This window comes from Ranitomeya variabilis, chromosome 4 (genome assembly GCF_051348905.1).
Source record: "Ranitomeya variabilis isolate aRanVar5 chromosome 4, aRanVar5.hap1, whole genome shotgun sequence".
NCBI lineage: Eukaryota > Metazoa > Chordata > Amphibia > Anura > Dendrobatidae > Ranitomeya > Ranitomeya variabilis.
The window spans coordinates 553,603,895-553,623,487 of NC_135235.1; the positions used below are offsets into that span (position 1 = coordinate 553,603,895).

Sequence of the window (19,593 nt, forward strand, 5' to 3'; positions counted from 1 at the left end):
GGATGTTCCTCCCTAATCCAATACCTTGCAATCACCTTCCTTGCAATGAACAGTAATCTAGCAATTGCCATTTTGACAGTCTCGTCGGCCAGGATTTCCTCCACATACCCAAGTACACAAACCACAGGATCTCTGGGAATCGAACACCCATAGATCACCCCAATCTGGTTCAACACCACAACCCAGTACGCAAATAGTCTAGGACAAAGCCATAACACATGTGTAGTATGCCCGCCTGAGACTGGGAGCACCTAGGGCACCCAGAATCGTCTTTCAACCCAGCTTTAAATAACATATCAGGTGTCCTATATGCCCTATTTATCACATACAATTGTGACACTCTCCCAGGTTCACTCATCGATAACCTGGGTATGTATTCCAATATAGATTCCCACCTATCGTCGTCTATTTGCCTCCCACTTCCCTCTGGCCTTTATAGGGTAATCTGTTAGAAAAGTGTGTAGCAAATCACCATATACTTCAGATATAGCTCCTTTTGTTCCATTGTTATTTAGTATAAAGTCCAACATTAGATCCGTCTGAATCACTATAGGCCCTCTCCTTTTCTGTGCCTGAAATGCGTGCTGAACCCGTCTGTATTGATATAGTTTTAACCCCGGGAACTGAAACTCCTGTTGCAGCACATCGAAAGGCTTAAGATTCCCATTATGAATCAGCTGACGTATCAACCCAATGCCTTTTTCCTTCCACTCTCCCATTCCTTCCATATGATTGAATTCTTGAATAGAGGGGTTATCCCAAATAGGTGAAAACTTCGTGAATCTCACAACCCCCCTTATTCGTTTAAGCGTCTGCCATACCTTATGAATTAAATTTATGGTGTGAAAACCAGTTCCCAATTTCTTAAATAGTCCTGCTTCTAGGCCCTGACACAAGGGTCCCATGCCAATAATATCTACCAGACTGTTATGACCCTGACCTTCCTCAAGCTCTTTCCCCCAACCCCTAAGATGTTGGCTCTGCACAGACAAAAAATACAACCAGGGATTAGGCAGGGCAAGTCCCCCCTCATCTTTAGGTCTCTGCAGTATCTCCTGCCTAATTCTCGGACTCCTCCCACCCCACACTAACTCTCCAAATAATGATTTTAGTCTACGGAATCTGGTCTGTGGGATCCAAACCGGAGAGTTATGTAAAATATATAAAACCTGTGGCATCACAACCATCTTAAGGAGATTTACTCTACCCACCACTGACAAATGCAACTTATTCCACGCTGCTATTTTGGCACGTAAATTGGTTATCAGTGGCTCGAGATTGAGCTCCTCAAATCTTGTTAAGGGGAGAGACACCTGGATCCCTAGATATTTAAATTGTGAAACCACCCTTAATTTTGTACCTTCTTCCACTTCCCTCGTACAATCCACTCCTCTGTCCACCTGTAAAACACATGATTTATCCCAGCTGATAATCAACCCTGAAATTTGCCCAAATCCTTCAATTAATGAAATTACATTTCTCAAAGGTTCCCCAGGACCCTCAAGAAAAAGCAAAATGTCATCAGCGTATAGAGCAATTTTTTCCTCCATTTTCCCGTACACAAACCCCTTTACTAACTGAGACCTTCTGATAGCTGCTGCCAAAGGCTCCACCGCTAGAGCAAACAGCAACGGGGACAACGGGCACCCCTGCTGCGTACCTCGAAATAATTGAAAGCTGTCTGACAGTGCATTGTTCACTCTGATTTTAGCCACTGGAGAGGAGTATAGGAGCCTCACCCATGACACAAAAACTGGCCCAAACCCACAGCGATCCAGCACCGACCACAGGTATTGCCATTCTATACTATCGAAGGCTTTGTGTGCATCGAGGGAAACCACCACCCTCTCACCAGCATTCTCCGCCGGTATCTGCATATTGAGAAATAACCTTCTCAAGTTGATGGCAGTGGATTTATTAGGCATAAAGCCCGATTGGTCCGAATGGACCACCTTTTCTATCACCCGAGTCAGTCTGTTCTTAACATCTGTTGTTAGGAGTAATATTGGTCTATATGACTCCGGCAACCGTGGATTCTTATCAGGTTTTGGGATGACCACAATAATGGCCTCCCTCATGGAAGCGGGCAATACTCCCCTCTCCAGTGACTCCTCAAAGACCCCCAATAATCTGGTCAGCAACTCCTCAGAAAGGGCACCATAGATCTCAACAGGGATGCCATCAGACCCCGGAGCCTTCCCCCCCGCCATGGACCCCAGGGCACCCTCCAACTCTTCCACCGTAAGCGGCCTATCTAACCAATCTCTGTCCTCAGCTTCTAGTCTAGGTAGATTTGCCTCTTCTAAAAATCTGACAATTTCTCCTTCTCTCTACCCCGTGTGTGATGCATACAATTTGCTATAAAATCCCCTAAAACCTTCCAAGATTTGGGCCCCCTGTGTTGCAATATTACCATTCTCTAATTTTAAGGCATATACGTGTGTCGAATCCCTCTGTGCAGACGCCACCACTGAGAGAAGGTGACCCACCTTCTCTCCTTCCGTGTAAAAGGCCTCTCTTTGGAAAGCTCTCGCTCTCTCTGCTTTGCGCAAGTGTAATTTGTTTACCTCCTCCTGAGCCATCTTCATACGATTCACGGTGTCCTGTGAACGCAAACTACTCAATTCAGCCTCCGCTGCCCTCAATTCCTCCAATATCCCTTTGTCATATTCCCGAATTGTTTGTGTTTTATGTCTAGATATCTCTTTAGATAATATCCCCCTCAAATAAGCCTTCATGGTGTCCCAGACGACATGTTCCGCTGCACTACCGTCATTAATTTTAAAGAAAATCTTCCCCATATCAATAATTTGTAACCAGAAGGGGTTTATCTTCCAACCCAATTTAGTCATCCCCCCAGGGCCTTCAATTTGAAATGTTACTACCACTGGACTGTGATCCGACACTATTCTAGGCAAATAATCCACCTCTTGTACCAACCTATCCATTCCTTAGTTACCCAGGGCCATGTCAATACGAGATAAAGAGCCATAAGTCGCTGAATAACATGAGAAAGAGTATGTATCAGTATTACGCACTCTCCATAAGTCTTTCCATGCCACTTCTTTCAAATAGCTACCGAAAACTGTCAAATTCCCCTCCTTCCTCAACGTAGCATGCTGCCCCCTATCCCAGTGATCATCAATAATATTGTTAAGATCCCCTATTATGAGCAATGGAACTCCTCCCCATCTGCCCGATAAATTTAGGATTTCCTGTAGTTTTTTCCCTGAGTACGGTGGAGGAATATACACCGACACAACACACACCAGTCTAGCGAACAATTTACACACAAGGACTACATACTGTCCATCACTATCTATTACCACCTCTACCTCCTCGAACGGTACGCCTGCATGCACAAGGATTGACACTCCCCTAGCATAGGCCGAGAATGTCGCATGGTAAGCCTTCTTCACCCATCTTTTTTGCAATATACCCGTTTTTTCTTTTACTAAGTGAGTTTCCTGAAGGCACACCAGCGAGGGTCTCTGTTTAACAATATACTGCAAAATAGCCTTACGTTTTGTATCATTCGATAGGCCTCTGATATTCCAGCTCAAAATTTTAACTCTATCTCCCATCATTTTGCATAATAGTTAACCTTCTCTTCCTCTTTCCATTGGTCTCCTTTACGCCCCTAAACTGGGTCCACCTACCCAAAACTCCCCCCCAAGCCCTCATTATAACAAAATAACCCCTAACCTTACCCTTCCCTTCCCTCAAACACTTCCTCCCCCAAAACGTTATAACAATCAACGTATAATCTCCTACTCCCTCTCTGTATGAGAAAGGGGAATGCGCTGTTACTATCCCAGCAGTGGCTCAAAAGCCGATACCAACCACCAGTAGATTTCCCACTACCTTTCAGTCGTTCCTCCCCCCGCCCTTTAGAAACAGAATATAGAAACAGTTGCGCCGCCGAACACAACCTTAGCGCACAGGAACCACATATAGATTCCTCTAGTAAGATATCAGAATTAACCAACAACTCAATTTTCCTCCCCCCCAAAACTATCACAATAGCCAGAGGTCCACATCTGATCCTCCTCAGCGGATCTTTTCTGCACCAATACGTTTTGCATTCAAGTCCAGCCAATGTGACACTTCCTCAGGGTTTTGAAAAAAGTGGACCTTTTCCATGGCCACCACACGTAGTTTAGCCGGATACAGCATAGAATAAGCCAGTCCCAGTTCACGTAGGCGTCTTTTAGCCTCTCCGAACTTCATCCTGAGCTTCTGTCCACTATTGTAGAATAATCAGGATAAATAGATATTCGGTTGCCGTCGATAGACAGTTCCTCCATATTCCTGGCCCTCCTTAGCAGAATATCCCGGTCTCTGTAATTTAGGATTTTACCTAGAAAGGTCCGTGGGGCGGAGCCAGGGGGCAGAGGTCTGGTTGGCACCCGGTGAGCTCTTTCGACCGCAAATAGTTTAGTGAGACTGTCCCCTCCAACCTTAGTTTTCAACCATGTCTCAAAGTCAGTGGGGTTATTTCCTTCTGCCTTTTCAGGCACACCAACAATTCTCAAATTGTTCCTGCGCGAACGATTCTACAAATCATCAGTTTTAAGCTCCAACTCCGCAATGCGCTGGACATATTTTTTCTCTCTCTTTGCCAGTTCAGCAATCTGATCTTCCGCACCTCCCACACGCTTCTCCAACAGTTCCACTCTCCCCTCCATTTTATGCATAGCTGAGCGAAAAGAAGCAACCTTCCCCTTCAGTTCGTCCACCTGGACAGTCAGGGTTGTCAATGCAGTCTTGCAGAACAATACTGCAGAAAATATATCCTTCAGGGTCAGTTCCCCAGCCCCATCAGCACTCCCAGTCCCCAGTTGTGCAACACAATCCGGAGTCAGCTCAGCTACATCATCTAGTGGAGGATTCCTCATATCTGATCAGCTACATCATCTAGTGGAGGATTCCTCATATCTGATACTGTAATAGATGCCATGGGGGATCCGCTCATCATCCCTTCTGCCTGTGCCCCAGACCTCACTCCCACCTGCCCCCCTGAGACCGTTGCTTCTCTTGTCACCTCTCCAGCGGCTCCCTGCATCAGCCGTCCTGCATCTTCTGTCCTGGCAAACTGCTCCAGCCTGGCTATTACCTCCAGCCTCTTCTGATAGGCAGCGCTTGCCTTTGCCGCCTCTTCCACAGCGCTGTCGGCGCCATCTTGGGAGCGCGTGCTGCCCGCCATCCCGACCTCTTTCTGCCTCTTGCGTGTCATCCTGCTGTGTGCGCACAGCGCGGCTGGCTCCCTCCGCTCCCCAGACACTCAGGAGCTTTTCCCCCGGTATGTGGCGTTCGGCGGCGCCTCTAATTGAACCGGATCAGCTTTCGGGCAGCGGGAGAGGTCCGACACACGTCTTCTCACATCTCCTGCTAGGCCACGCCCCCCCCCATAGTCTAACTCCTCATTAAGAAAGTTTTTGGAGTGGATCTCCCATTAAGTCCTCAGCTCTATTAAATATTTTCCCTGAATCCATATCCAAGAGATCCATTAGATTGCTTTTACATGTTAACAGCAGCATGCTGTTTAATTGCCTACCAAAGCAAGCAAACCTCTCCACCTTCCCAACTAGATCTATATTCTCGCATCAAGGACATCAGGATTTTTGAGTACCGGACAGCCCTTAATGACAATACTTTAGCGAGGGTAAATCTCTTTTGGTCTCCGTGGCATTTTCTTTGGTTTATGTTAAACATATGACCTCTATGAGAAGGCTATAGCTAGGACATAACATTCCACATCATTTCCCCCCCCCCCCTTTCCTTCTGTCGGAGTCTGCGTGTTTGTAAAATGTTATTCTTTATCTACTTGAAAATGTTTAACTATTACTATCATATAAGATTGGTTGTTAACCTATAAAAGATAGTGAAAAAAGTAAAATGCCTATTTTTTCCTGCAAAATCTAAAAAATTACAATTTAAAAAAAAAAAAAAAAACAGCATTAATCTTAAGTAAGCCCTCATGATTTTTTTCCCTAAACCTGTGTATGTAACAGTGTCAGCGTGTTAACATTCACCTTTGACGATACCCAGTGTCGCTCTACTTCTCTTCGGACTCATGTGATGACAAGACAGCCTATATGGCTCCCTCTATGCTGCGTTTCTGTGAGCTGGAACGTAAGCCTACAGCGCGTCGCTCTAGTGCTCCATAGACTTACATTGTAAGAGCCATTTCCAGGTCTCAGAGCGCAGTGTGACAGCGGTGATATTCATCAAAAATAAAGCAGAACAACACTGGATATCAGAGAAAATTGTGATAGGCGCGTATATTAACCCCTTCCCGACCCATGACGCCACGTAGGCGTCATGAAAACCCGTGCCAATCCGACCCATGACGCCTATGTGGCGTCATGGAATGATTGCGTCGCTGCAGAGCGGGTGAAAGGGTTAACTCCGATTTCACCCGTTCTGCAGAGACAGGGGGAGTGGTACTTCAGCCCAGGGGGGGTTGCTTCACCCCCCCGTGGCTACGATCGCTCTGATTGGCTGTTGAAAGTGAAACTGCCAATCAGAGCGATTTGTAATATTTCACCTAAAAAACTGGTGAAATATTACAATCCAGCCATGGCCGATGCTGCAATATCATCGGCCATGGCTGGAAAACCTGAAGTGACCCCCCCCACCCCACCGATCGCCCCCCCAGTGCTCCGTTATGGGGTCCGGTCCCCTCCGTCCTGTGCTCCGCTCCCCCGTCCTCCTGCCCGCTCCCCCCCCTGCTCCTATGTCACCCCCCCCCGTGCTCCGACGCCCCCCCCGTGCCCCGATCTCACCCCCCCTTATACTTACCGAGGCTCCCGGTGCCCGTCCGCCTCCTCCATGGGCGCCGCCATCTTCCAAAATGGCGGGCGCATGCTCAGTGCGCCCGCCGAATCTGCCGGCCGGCAGATTCATTACAAAGTACATTTTGATCGCTGTGGTAGGTTCTATCACAGCGATCAAAATAAAAAAAAAATATAAATAAACAACCCCCTTTATCACCCCCATAGGTAGGGACAATAATAAAATAAAGAAAATATTTTTTTTTCTTTTTCCACTAGGGTTAGGGTTAGAATTAGGGTTAGAACTAGGGTTAGGGTTACGGGTAGGGTTAGGGGTAGGGTTAGGGTTATGGCATGTGCACACAGTGCGGATTTGGCTGCGGATCCGCAGCGGATTGGCCGCGGATCCGCAGCGGATTGGCCGCGGATCCGCAGCGGATTGGCCGCTGCGAATTCGTAGCAGTTTCCCATCAGGTTTACAGTACCATGTACACCTATGGGAAACCAAATCCGCTGTGCCCATGGTGCGGAAAATTCCGTGCAGAAACGCTGCGTTGTATTTTCCGCAGCATGTCAATTCTTTGTGCGGATTCCGCAGCGTTTTACACCTGTTCCTCAATAGGAATCCGCAGGTGAAATCCGCACAAAAAAACACTGGAAATCTGCTGTAAATCCGCAGGTAAAACGCAGTGCCTTTTACCTGCAGATTTTTCAAAAATCGTGCGGAAAAATCTCACACGAATCCGCAACGTGGGCACATAGCCTTAGGGTTAGGGTTGGAATTAGAGTTAGGGTTGGAATTAGGGCTAGGGTTGGAAATAGGGTTAAGATTAGGCTTGTGGTTAGGGTTACGGATAGGGTTAGGGGTGCGTTGGGGTTACAGTTGTGGTTAGGGTTGGGATTAGGGTTAGGGTTGGGATTAGGGTTAGGATTAGGGTTGGAATTAGGGTTACGGGTGTGTTGCGGTTAGGGTTGTGGTTAGGGGTGTGTTGGGATTAGGGTTGTGATTAGGGTTATGGCTACAGTTGGGATTAGGATTAGGGGTGTGTTGGGGTTAGTGTTGAAGTTAGAATTGAGGGGTTTCCACTGTTTAGGCACATCAGGGGTCTCCAAACGCAACATGGCGCGACCATTAATTCCAGCCAATCTTGCGTTCAAAAAGTCAAATGGTGCTCCCTCCCTTCCAAGCCCCGACGTGCGCCCAAACAGTGGTTTACCCCCACATTTGGGGTACCAGCGTACTCAGGACAAACTGGGCAACAACTGTTGGGGTCCAATTTCTCCTGTTACCCTTGCAAAAATAAAAAATTACTTGCTAAAACATAATTTTTGAGGAAAGAACAATTATTTTTTATTTTCACGGCTCTGCGTTATAAACTTCTGTGAAGCACTTGGGGGTTGAAAGTGGTCACCACACATCTAGATAAGTTCCTTCGGGGGTCTAGTTTCCAAAATGGGGTCACTTGTGGGGTGTTTCTACTGTTTAGGCACATCAGGGGCTCTGCAAATGCAACGTGATGCCCGCAAACCATTCCATCAAAGTCTGCATTTCAAATGTCACTACTTCCCTTCCGAGCCCTGACGTGTGCCCAAACAGTGGTTTACCCCCACATATGGGGTACCAGCACACTCACAACAAACTGGGCAACAAATATTGGGGCCCAATTTCTCCTGTTACTCTTGCAAAAATAAAAAATTTTGGACTAAAAAAAATATTTTTGAGGAAAGGAAACATTTATTATTTTCACGGCTCTGAGTTATAAACTTCTGTGAAGCACTTGGGGGTTCAAAGTGCTCACCACACATCTAGATAAGTTCCCTTGGGGGTCTAGTTTCCAAAATGGAGTCACTTGTGGGGAGTTCCTACTGTTTAGGCACATCAGTGGCTCTGCAAAAGCAACCTGACGCCCGCAGAGCATTCCATCAAAGTCTGCATTTCAAAACGTCACTACTTCCCTTCCGAACCCCGATGTGTGCCAAAACAGTGGTTTACCCCCACATATGGGGTATCAGCGTACTCAGGAGAAACTGGACAACAACTTTTGGGTCCAATTTCTCCTGTTACCCTTGGGAAAATAAAAAATTGTGGGCTAAAAAATCATTTTTGAGAAAAGAAAAATTATTTTTTATTTTCATGGCTCTGCGTTATAAACTTCTGTGAAGCACTTGGGGGTTCAAAGTGCTCACCACACATCTAGGTTAGTTCCTTGGGAGGGCTAGTTTCCAAAATGGGGTCACTTGTGCGGGAGCTCCAATGTTTAGGCACACAGGGGCTCTCCAAACGCGACATGGTGTCCGCTAATGATTGGAGCTAATTTTCCATTCAAAAAGCCAAATGGCGTGCCTTCCCTTCCGAGCCCTGCCGTGCGCCCAAACAGTGGTTTACCCCCACATATGGGGTATCATCGTACTCAGGACAAACTGGACAACAACATTTGGGGTCCAATTTCTCCTATTACCCTTGGGAAAATAAAAAATTCTGGGCTAAAAATCATTTTTGAGGAAAGAAAAATTATTTTTTATTTTCACGGCTCTGCGTTATAAACTTCTGTGAAGCACCTGGGGGTTATAAGTGCTCACTATGCATCTAGATAAGTTCCTTGGGGGGTCTAGTTTCCAAAATGGGGTCACTTGTAGGGGATCTCCAATGTTTAGGCACACAGGGGCTCTCCAAACGCGACATGGTGTCCGCTAACGATTGGAGCTAATTTTCCATACAAAAAGTCAAATGGCACGCCTCCCCTTCCGAGCCTTGCCGTGCACCCAAACAGTGGTTTACCCCCACATATGAGGTATCGGCGTACTCAGGAGAAATTGCCCAACAAATTTTAGGATCCATTTTATCCTGTTGCCCATGTGAAAATGAAAGAATTGAGGCTAAAAGAAATTTTGTGTGAAAAAAAAGTACTTTTTCATTTTTGCGGATCAATTTGTGAAGCACCTGGGGGTTTAAAGTGCTCACTATGCCTCTAGATAAGTTCCTTGGGGGGTCTAGTTTCCAAAATGGGGTCACTTGTGGAGGAGCTCAAATGTTTAGGCACACAGGGGCATTCCAAAAGCGACATGGTGTCCGCTAACGATGGAGATAATTTTTCATTCAAAAAGTCAAATGGCGCTCCTTCCCTTCCGAGCCTTACCATGTGCCCAAAAAGTGGTTTACCCCCACATGTGAGGTATCGGTGTACTCAGGAGAAATTGCCCAACAAAATTTAGGATCCATTTTATCCTGTTGCCCATGTGAAAATGAAAAAATTGAGGCTAAAATAATTTTTTTGGGGAAAAAAAGTACTTTTTCATTTTTACGGATCAATTTGTGAAGCACCTGGGGGTTTAAAGTGCTCACTATGCTTCTAGATAAGTTCCTTGGGGGGTCTAGTTTCCAAAATGGGGTCACTTGTGGGGGAGCTCCAATGTTTAGGCACACGGGGGCTCTCCAAACGCGACATGGTGTCCGCTAAACATTGGAGCCAATTTTTCATTGAAAAAGTCAAATGGCGCTCCTTCCCTTCCGAGCCCTGCCGTGCGCCCTAACAGTGGTTTACCCCCACATATGAGGTATCAGCACACTCAGGACAAATTGTACAACAACGTCCGTGGTCCAGTTTCTCCTTTTACCCTTGGGAGAATAAAAAAATTGTTGCTAAAAGATCATTTTTGTGACTAAAAAGTTAAATGTTCATTTTTTACTTCCATGTTGCTTCTGCTGCTGTGAAACACCTGAAGGGTTAATAAACTTCTTGAATGTGGTTTTGAGCACCTTGAGGGGTTCAGTTTTTAGAATGGTGTCACTTTTGGGTATTTTCAGCCATATAGAACCCTCAAAATGACTTCAAATGTGAGGTGGTCCCTAAAAAAAATGGTTTTGTAAATTTTGTTGTAAAAATGAGAAATCACTGGTCAAATTTTAACCCTTATAACTTCCTAGCAAAAAAAAAATTTGTTTCCAAAATTGTGCTGATGTAAAGTAGACATGTGGGAAACGTTATTTATTAACTATTTTGTGTCACATAACTCTCTGGTTTAACAGAATAAAAATTCAAAATGTGAAAATTGCGAAATTTTCAAAATTTTCGCCAAATTTCCGTTTTTTTTCACAAATAAACTCAGAAATTATCGACCTAAATTTACCACTAACATGAAGCCCAATATGTCACGAAAAAACAATCTCAGAATCGCTAGGATCCGTTGAAGCGTTCCTGAGTTATTACCTCATAAAGGGACACTGGTCAGAATTGCAAAAAACGGCAAGGTCATTAAGGCCAAAATAGGCTGGGTCATGAAGGGGTTAATACACTTACACTACTGTATGCAGACATGTGCATAGATTGAAAAAGAAAAAAAATCATGGGAAGACTTCTTTAAATTATAAAATTTAATAATTTAAATATTTTAAATTTAAAAAATATAGTTCTTACCGATAACGGTATTTCTCTGAGCCCATGACGGCACCACGGAGAGAGGGGATCCGCCCACCAAGGACAGGAAACCTACAGATAAAAAGGCGGTACCACTCTCCCGCATCAGTTGTTTACTAGAGAACGATGGGAGACTATGGAACAGCTTATTAGTTTCAACATTACTTTATATTAACTTAATTGAGATACCACGTGGCCTATCAAAAAATAAACTATGGCACTATATTAACGTGCACACCCATAAGTGAAGGGAGGGAATGTACGGGTGCCGTCATGGGCTCAGAGAAATACCGTTATCGGTAAGAACTATATTTTTCTCTGTCGCCCATGACGGCACCACGGAGAGATTTCATAGATTGTACATTCAGGGAGGGACCACCGCTTCCAGAACCCTTTTACCGAAAGTAAGGTCCGAAGAGGAAATAAGGTCCAATCTATAGTGTCTATAGAATGTGGAAGGTGATGACCAAGTAGCGGCTCTACATATCTGATCGATAGAGGTTCCGGCCTTCTCCGCCCAAGAAGCCGCCACTGCCCTCGTTGAGTGAGCCTTGACTTCCCCTGGAACAGACACTCCACTTGACGAATATGACAAGCTGATAGCGTCCGTGACCCATCTTGCCAAAGTGGATTTGGAGGCTTTTTTCCCCTTTCGGGGACCCTGAAAGCATACAAAAAGAGAGGCATCCTCCCTACTCTCTCTAGTGGCTTCTAAATATTGTATGAGACATCTCCTTACATCTAGCGTATGTAATGCTTCCTCCTCTTTATTTTTAGGGTTAGGACAGAAGGAGGGAAGAGAGATCTCTTTGAGTTCTATGGAACCGGGAAGCCACTTTCGGGAGGTATGCAGGATCTATCTTGAGAATAACTCTATCCTCTAAAACCTGAGTGTATGGAGGGTTAGCAGATAAAGCTTGTATGTCGCTAATCCTACGAGCGGATGTGAGGGCAACCAGCAGGGAAGTTTTGAGGGATAGCATTTTTAACGGGACCTCCTCCAAGGGTTCGAAGGGAGGTTTAGTCAGGGCTCTAAGGACCAAATTTAAATCCCATTGAGGGGAGGTTTTAATTGGAATTGGCCTTGATCTGCTTGCTGCCCTGATAAACCTTGAAACCCACCGATTCCCTGCCAGATCGTAATTAAACAGAGCTCCCAATGCTGCCACATGGACTTTCAGGGTACTCGTGGCTAAACCGATCTCCAACCCCTTTTGTAAAAATTCTAATACAGTTTTAAGGGGAACCTTTTCTCCTACTTTGGAACCTGATGATGATAGGAATTTCTTCCATATCTTCCCGTATTGTTTTGTCGTGACCGGTTTCCTACTTTGTAAGAGAGTGGATACTAATGCTGGTGAAAATCCTCTATCCTCTAGTAGCTTCCTCTCAAATGCCAGGCCGTCAAGTGTAAGTTCATAACTTGTGGATGGTTGATCGGCCCTTGGGAGAGCAAGTCTGGGAGGTCTGGGAGTACCCACGGGTCGGATATCGACATTCTCCTCATCCAAGAGAACCAAGGTCTCTTCGGCCAGAACGGGGCTATTAAGATTACATGAGCCCCGTCCTCCCGAATCTTCCTCAGCACTGCCGGAATCAGGGCAAATGGGGGAAATGCGTAAGCTAGATGATGCCGCCATGGAATCAGAAACGCATCCAGGGCTACCGGGTTCCCTTGAGGATTTATGGAGCAAAAGGAGGTTACTTTTTTGTTTGTGTTGTTGGCAAAGAGATCTATGTTGGGAACCCCCCATTTTCTTGTAATCTGGGTAAATACCGTCTGATTTAGCTCCCATTCTCCTTGCTTTAAACTGGAGCGGCTTAGAAAGTCCGCTTTGAAGTTGTCCACCCCCCTTATGTGTAGACTTGTCAGGGATAAAAGGTTGCTCTCGGCTATCTGAAAAATTTCGTTGGTTACCTCCATCAGTTTTTTGGAGCGAGTCCCCCCCTGGTGATTCAGGTATGCTACTACCACCCTGTTGTCCGACATGACTCTGACGTGGTGGGAGTGAAGGGCCCCCAAGAATTCCTGGAGGGAGAACTTGACCGCAAGGAGCTCTTTCATATTGGAGGATTCCTCCCGCAGGGATGTTGGCCAGGTGTTTTGAGCTACTAGGTCGCCTAAATGAGCCCCCCAGCCACTGGGGCTTGCATCTGTCGTCAGTATCTTTGAGATTGGGATTACCCATGGGACTCCCTGGGAAAGATTCCTTAGTGATGCCCACCAGGTTAGTGACTGAGTTGTTTTTGGAGATAATCTCAACCGACTTTCTAAATGCCCTCCCAGAGAGATCTCTTCTGATAAAATCTGCCATTGAAGGTGTCTCGAATGGAGCTGCGCCCATTGGACCGCCGGTATGCACGAAGTCATGGATCCTAAGAGGGACATAGCCTGGCGTAGTGTTATAGAAGGGAGGGCTTGTATTTTGGCCACTCGTCTTATCATGCTTTGTATTTTTTCCTCTGGAAGACGGCACTCTTCCTTTATAGAGTCCAGTATTAGACCCAGATATTCTTGGACCTGGGAAGGTACCAGTCTGGACTTTTTCAAGTTTATCAGCCAACCCAGATCCTGTAGGGACCTTGTCACTGTATCCAGCTGATTGCTGCAGTGTTGGGGGGAGGAGCCTATTATCAAAAAATCGTCCAGGTATGGTACAATCAAGGTGTCTTGCTCTCTGAGATGAGCCATTACCTCCGAAATTATTTTTGTGAATATTCTCGGGGCTATTGCCAGTCCGAACGGTAGGGCTGAGAATTGAAAGTGGCGTAATGTCCCCCTGACATGAACTGCTATCCTGAGAAACCTCTGGTGATCTATGTGGATGGGGACGTGATAATAGGCATCCTTCAGGTCCAGGACTACCATAAAACATCGAGGAAAAAGCATTTTTATAGAGGATTTTATCGTCTCCATCTTGAATGGTTGAATCTCTAGGTATTTGTTTAGGCTCTGCAGGTTTATGATAGTCCTGTAAGACCCATCTGGTTTTTTTCTCAGGAATAGAGGGGAATAATAACCTTGTTCTCTTTCTTGTGGAGGGACTTCTAGAAGAACCCCCTTGTCCACTAGTCCTAGGACCTCGTTCTCTAATGCCCATTGTTCTTCCGCTGAAGACTTTGGAGAGGTTATTGAAAAGAAGGGACGAGGAGTTCTCAGAAATGTTAGCTTTAGACCTGATTTTATTATGCCCAGGATCCATTGGCTGCATGTAATCTTTTCCCAGGCCGGGAGAAAGAGTGACAATCTCCCCCCCACCCGGGGCCAACCTTCATTGAGAGGGTTTCTTGTTGTCGCCGGGGTTTTTATTAAACAGGTACCCTTTATTTCTGTTTTTCTTATCCTCCCATTTTCCCTGGTTTCTCCCTTGCTTTTTACGGAAAAACCTCTTGCTCCGAAAGGGCCGTTTGTAAGCGGGAAAACCCAGGGCAGGAAAAGATTTCTTTTTATCTCCTGCCTTCTCCAGGATGTCGTCCAGGGTGGGGCCAAACAGAAATTCCCCTTCACAAGGAATAGTGCATAATTTAGACTTCGTCTGTAAGTCCCCTGGCCAGCACTTAAGCCAGAGGGCGCGCCTTGCCGCGTTAGAGAAGACCGCTGACCTGGCAGCCAATCTAATAGAATCAGCAGAAGCATCTGCTAAAAATGCGGCCGCCCCTCTTAGTACCGGCAAGGTGTTCAGTATGGAGTCACGGGACGCCTTCCCCTTTAGCTGGCCCTCCAGTTGGTCTAACCAAATCATTAATGAACGGGACGTGCATGCGGCTGCGACTGCTGGCTTTAGACCTCCTCCAGATGCTTCCCAGGCACTTTTGAGAAAAGCATCCGCTTTTTTGTCCATAGGGTCTTTTAAGACCCCCATGTCTTCAAAAGGAAGGGCAAATTTTTTAGACGCTTTAGCAATAGCTACGTCTAGCTTGGGGGCTTTTTCCCAGAAGGAGCAAGATTCGTCTTCAAAGGGGTACTTCCTTTTTGGCGTCAATAACGCCTTTCTCAAGGGTTTCTTCCACTCCTTTTTGATTAGTGCGGAAATAGTTTCATTGAGTGGAAAAGCCCTCTTTTTCTTTTGCTCAAGACCTCCGAACATGATGTCCTGAACCGACCTTTTGGGGTGAGAGTCTACTAACCCCATAGTGCTCCTCACTGCTTTAATGAGGCCATCGGTGTCTTCTAAGGGGAAACAGCTGTGACCCCCAGAGGAAGAAGACGATGACGAAGAAGAGGAGGAGGTGGTGGAGGAGTCAGATGAATCTGAGTCCGCACCATCCTTGTCTGTATTAGACACCGGGGACGGAGACCTGTGTTTAGTCTTCCTCCGTTTTTTTCCCCTTTCCAGAGACTTAAAGGTGTCTTCTACCTGATTCTTAATCAGGGTTTTGAGGTCAGCTGCAAACCCGGGAAGCCCCTCGGATACTGTTTGCTGTATACATATACTACAAAGTCTTTTCTCCCAGGTATTTGGAAGATCTTCTTTACACAGGGCACAAATCCTATGCTTGGTTTTCCCTAAGCTCTTCTTTCCCGGTTGAGGATGCTCCATGTCCGTCTTTTTCCCCGACGCCGTACTGGACCCCTTGCTATGTTGGGACCTTTGGCGTTCTTTACCGGTGGTGTCCTGGTGTCCTTTTTGCTGTCGCCGTTTTTGCTGCTGCTGCTGCTGCGGCGATGCTGATGGTGGTGGTGGTGACTCAGGTAAGGGTGATGCCATGTCACTCATTCTGATTGCAGGTATGGCCTTACGTAGGCTGCTGTCAATCGACTGATGATGCGGCTGACCGCCGCTCTGCTCTGGCCGCTGATGCTGTGCTCTGCGCCGGTGCCGTGCTCTGCACTAGTGCTGCGCTCTGCGCTGGTGTTGAGGCTTGTGCCGCTGCTTGCGCTGCGGTCTTTCGCCTCCTGATGACTGGAGCCAGGTCCATTTTATATCGCCGCGCTTCTCGTGGCGCGCTTGCGCAATAGCTGCGGCCTCGTTCCCGGCGCCTGCGCAGAAGCGCCCATCCGGTGCCTGCGCAGAAGCGCCCATCCGGCGCCTGCGCAGAAGCGCCCATTCGGCGCCTGCGCAGAAGCGCCCGCAGAAGCGCCCATCCGGCGCCTGCGCAGAAGCGCTCAGAATCGAACGCCGCCGGCGGCTGCGCAGAAGCGCCCACCCGGCGCCTGCGCAGAAGCGCCCATCCGGTGACTGCGCAGAAGCGCTCGCAGAACGCCGGCACCCACGCCATTCGGCGCCGCAGGAGCTCCCGCACACGCGCGGGCGGCCCAAGATGGCGCTGCCCATGGCGCACATGAAACGCTGCCTCTCCGGAGCTCCCGGTTTGCTTGCAGCCTGCATGCGCGGTCCCTGCACGCCTCCTGGCCATGCAGTGTGCAGACTGACGCTTGAAGGGGGGAGAGCCGCGCTACCTCTCCCGCAACCACAGAGGGACCCCCCTGGATGTTGCCGCTGCTGCATCTTACCTAGGGAGGTGACCGCGAACTCCATGTCACCTCCCCCGCACACCCTAGAGGCCCACTAGCCCCAGCGGTGGCGCTTCGGGTCACCACACCAGCCGAGGCAGAGGGACCCCAGCTGCCTGAGTCGGACTGATTGGCCCCGGAATCCCACGATGATCTTCTTCTGGTTAGTCTGTAGGTCTCCCATCAAGGACAGGAAACCAACTGATGCGGGAGAGTGGTACCGCCTTTTTATCTGTAGGTTTCCTGTCCTTGGTGGGCGGATCCCCTCTCTCCGTGGTGCCGTCATGGGCGACAGAGAAATATAAACTTATTATATAACATTTCTATAGGTGTCAGAGTGGATTCACTGGTGCGTCTACATAAGTTTTCACACCCAAACAAGCATTTCATATGAAATAGAGGCAACAGCGCAGAACTCACCTTCTCTATAAGCAGTTTCTTACTCATTGTAACACAGCGGTTTAACCGTTCTTTGTACTTTTCCAGCATTTTCTTTTGCTCATCCATTTGCCGTCGGAGGTCACAATTTACCTAAAAACAAATTATCAAAGAGTCAATTTATTAACACATGCTAGCTGTGTATTTCGCACCAAAACAGGTATCCATTTAATCCTGCAATCTAAAGGTACCTTCACACTAAGCGACGCTGCAGCGATACAGACAACGATGCCGATTGCTGCAGCGTCGCTGTTTAGTCGCTGTGTGGTCGCTGGAGAGCTGTCACACAGACAGCTCTCCAGATACCAACGATGCCAAAGTCCCCTGGTAACCAGGGTAAACATCGGGTTACTAAGCGCAGGGCCACGCTTAGTAACCCGATGTTTACCCTGGTTACCAGCGTAAATGTAAAAAAACAAACAGTACATACTCACCTTCTGCTGTCTGTCACACGTCCCTCGCCGTCTCCTTCCCGCACTGACTGTGAGCGCCGGCCGTAAAGTGAAAGCAGAGCACAGCGGTGACGTCACCGCTGTGCTCTGTACTGCTGGCGCTCACAGTCAGTGCGGGAAGGAGACGGCGAGGGACATGTGACAGACAGCAGAAGGTGAGTATGTAATGTTTGTTTTTTTATATTTACAATGGTAACCAGGGTAAACATCGGGTTACTAAGCGCGGCCCTGCGCTTAGTAACCCGATGTTTACCCTGGTTACCACTGTAAAACATCGCTAGCATCGTTGCTTTGGCTGTCAAACACGACGATACACGCCGATCTGACGACCAAATAAAGTTATGAACTTTCAGCAACGACCAGCGATATCACAGCAGGATCCTGATCGCTGCTGCGTGTCAAACACAATGATATCGCTATCCAGGACGCTGCAACGTCACGGATCGCTATCGTTATCGCTGCAAAATCGGTTAGTGTGAAGGTACCTTTATGCTGTGGGTGATTTTTAGCATGTAACAAAAGAAGGGAAATATTTTACTAATGTAACCCTAATAAATAACGGTGAAATAAATGTGAAAAATAGCACATACCCTTAATAAATCGTCTATTCTCCCTTCCTTTTTTTCTAGGTCAGAGTTTTTGCTGTTTTCAAGAGCAGATAATTTATCCATTGTGAGGTCAGACTGAAAAAAAAACACAAATAAAAAAAGTTTTACAATCATCTTATTAAATTTAGTCACATTCAGCAGTTACCTTTTCTCATTACCAAGAATGAATCAGGGTAATTTGCGATATTCCATTTAGTTTCTCACCTGCGTTTGCCTGTGCTGGACGGAAAGCTGTTTGATAGGGATACAGGAATGCTCTAGATTCACTAGTGTGGAGGAAGGAGGGCTGCTTTGACTCTGCAAAACAATTTTGCTTTTTACCAATGCAGACAAAAATAAGGGAGAATAAAAGCACAGTCCAGTCACAGTAACTTAAAAGTTGGACAATAATGATTGATAATTGTCTCACAGGAGTCAACCTAAAGAGTTAGAGAAGGTGCATATGGAAGTACATGCTCTCACCTAACAGAATCTGGTCGACTATGCAAATGATGACACACTGATAGAAGTCCGATCAGTGTCAGCATAGTGTGATCCAAGAAACATCTCCATCTCCTCCATTTTGATAGTCTGTGAAAATCGGACTTCACTCAGATGTTAGAGTGCAGTCCGATGGTTTCCACAGACTCACTGACTTGCATAGGTGGAGTTCAATATGAATAGCGGATTAAACTTGGGCTTGCAGCATCTTTTTCCCACGGACACACTCCGAGGAACAAAGTCGGACGTGTGCACAGCCTGATAGAATAAAATTGCTCCGAATGCGATCCGATGTTTTGTTAGATTGCACTCATACTGAAAATGTGGTGGTCTGCATGAGCCCTAACTCTGACAATCAGCTCCCTTCGTGTAAAATAGCCATACACCTAGACAACATGAAATATGGCGATTGGTCCCCAAAAAAATATTTTGCTTCCCAGAGAAAAACTTAAATTTTAGGGCATGCAGTCTGCCTTCCAATAAATAGCGGCCTTCTTCCAGAGCCCCCTCACTCACCGGTGGCATCGTCATATGACGGACCTGGGCAATAAGCACCATTCCCCTTGCAAGTTTCCTGCCAAGTTCTGGAGTGCTGTTCATCCCTTAGCAGCGCCATTCCTGTGGCAAGTTCTTTGCATATTCAAGTAGCGCTGTCCCCCTCCTGATATGTGAATAGCCCCACAAGACCACATACAGCCGCCTTTAATCCCATAATTTCATATGACACACAGCACAAAACTGTTAACTGTGGATTCGCTTTCTTCAACCAGGATATTATAACAAAGCATTTCTTTTCCAGTTTTCTCCAATAAGGATATTCTGATGACGGTCCTATGACGGACCAAAAACGTTTAATTTAATTTATTTGGTCTGGATGTACAATAAAGAAGGAATCAATTTTTTTTCAAATATTGAGTGCCAAGTGATTTTTTTTGCCTTATTTTTGCCTTCCAATAAATAGCCATGGGC

General features: G+C 46.6%; 1 protein-coding gene across 2 annotated transcripts in view; it reads right to left on the reverse strand.

The window, feature by feature from the left end:
* The window catches only part of TLK2 (tousled like kinase 2), a 129,170-nt gene that overhangs the window by 63,253 nt on the left and 46,324 nt on the right, over nt 1–19,593 (reverse strand). For both annotated transcript variants that reach the window (XM_077252690.1, XM_077252689.1), the window contains exons 7-9: nt 18,349–18,441; nt 18,127–18,219; nt 17,067–17,177 (exon numbers count right to left, since the gene is read on the reverse strand). In XM_077252690.1, coding sequence (XP_077108805.1) covers nt 17,067–17,177; nt 18,127–18,219; nt 18,349–18,441 — 297 coding nt within the window. The remainder of the gene's footprint in view (nt 1–17,066; nt 17,178–18,126; nt 18,220–18,348; nt 18,442–19,593) is intronic.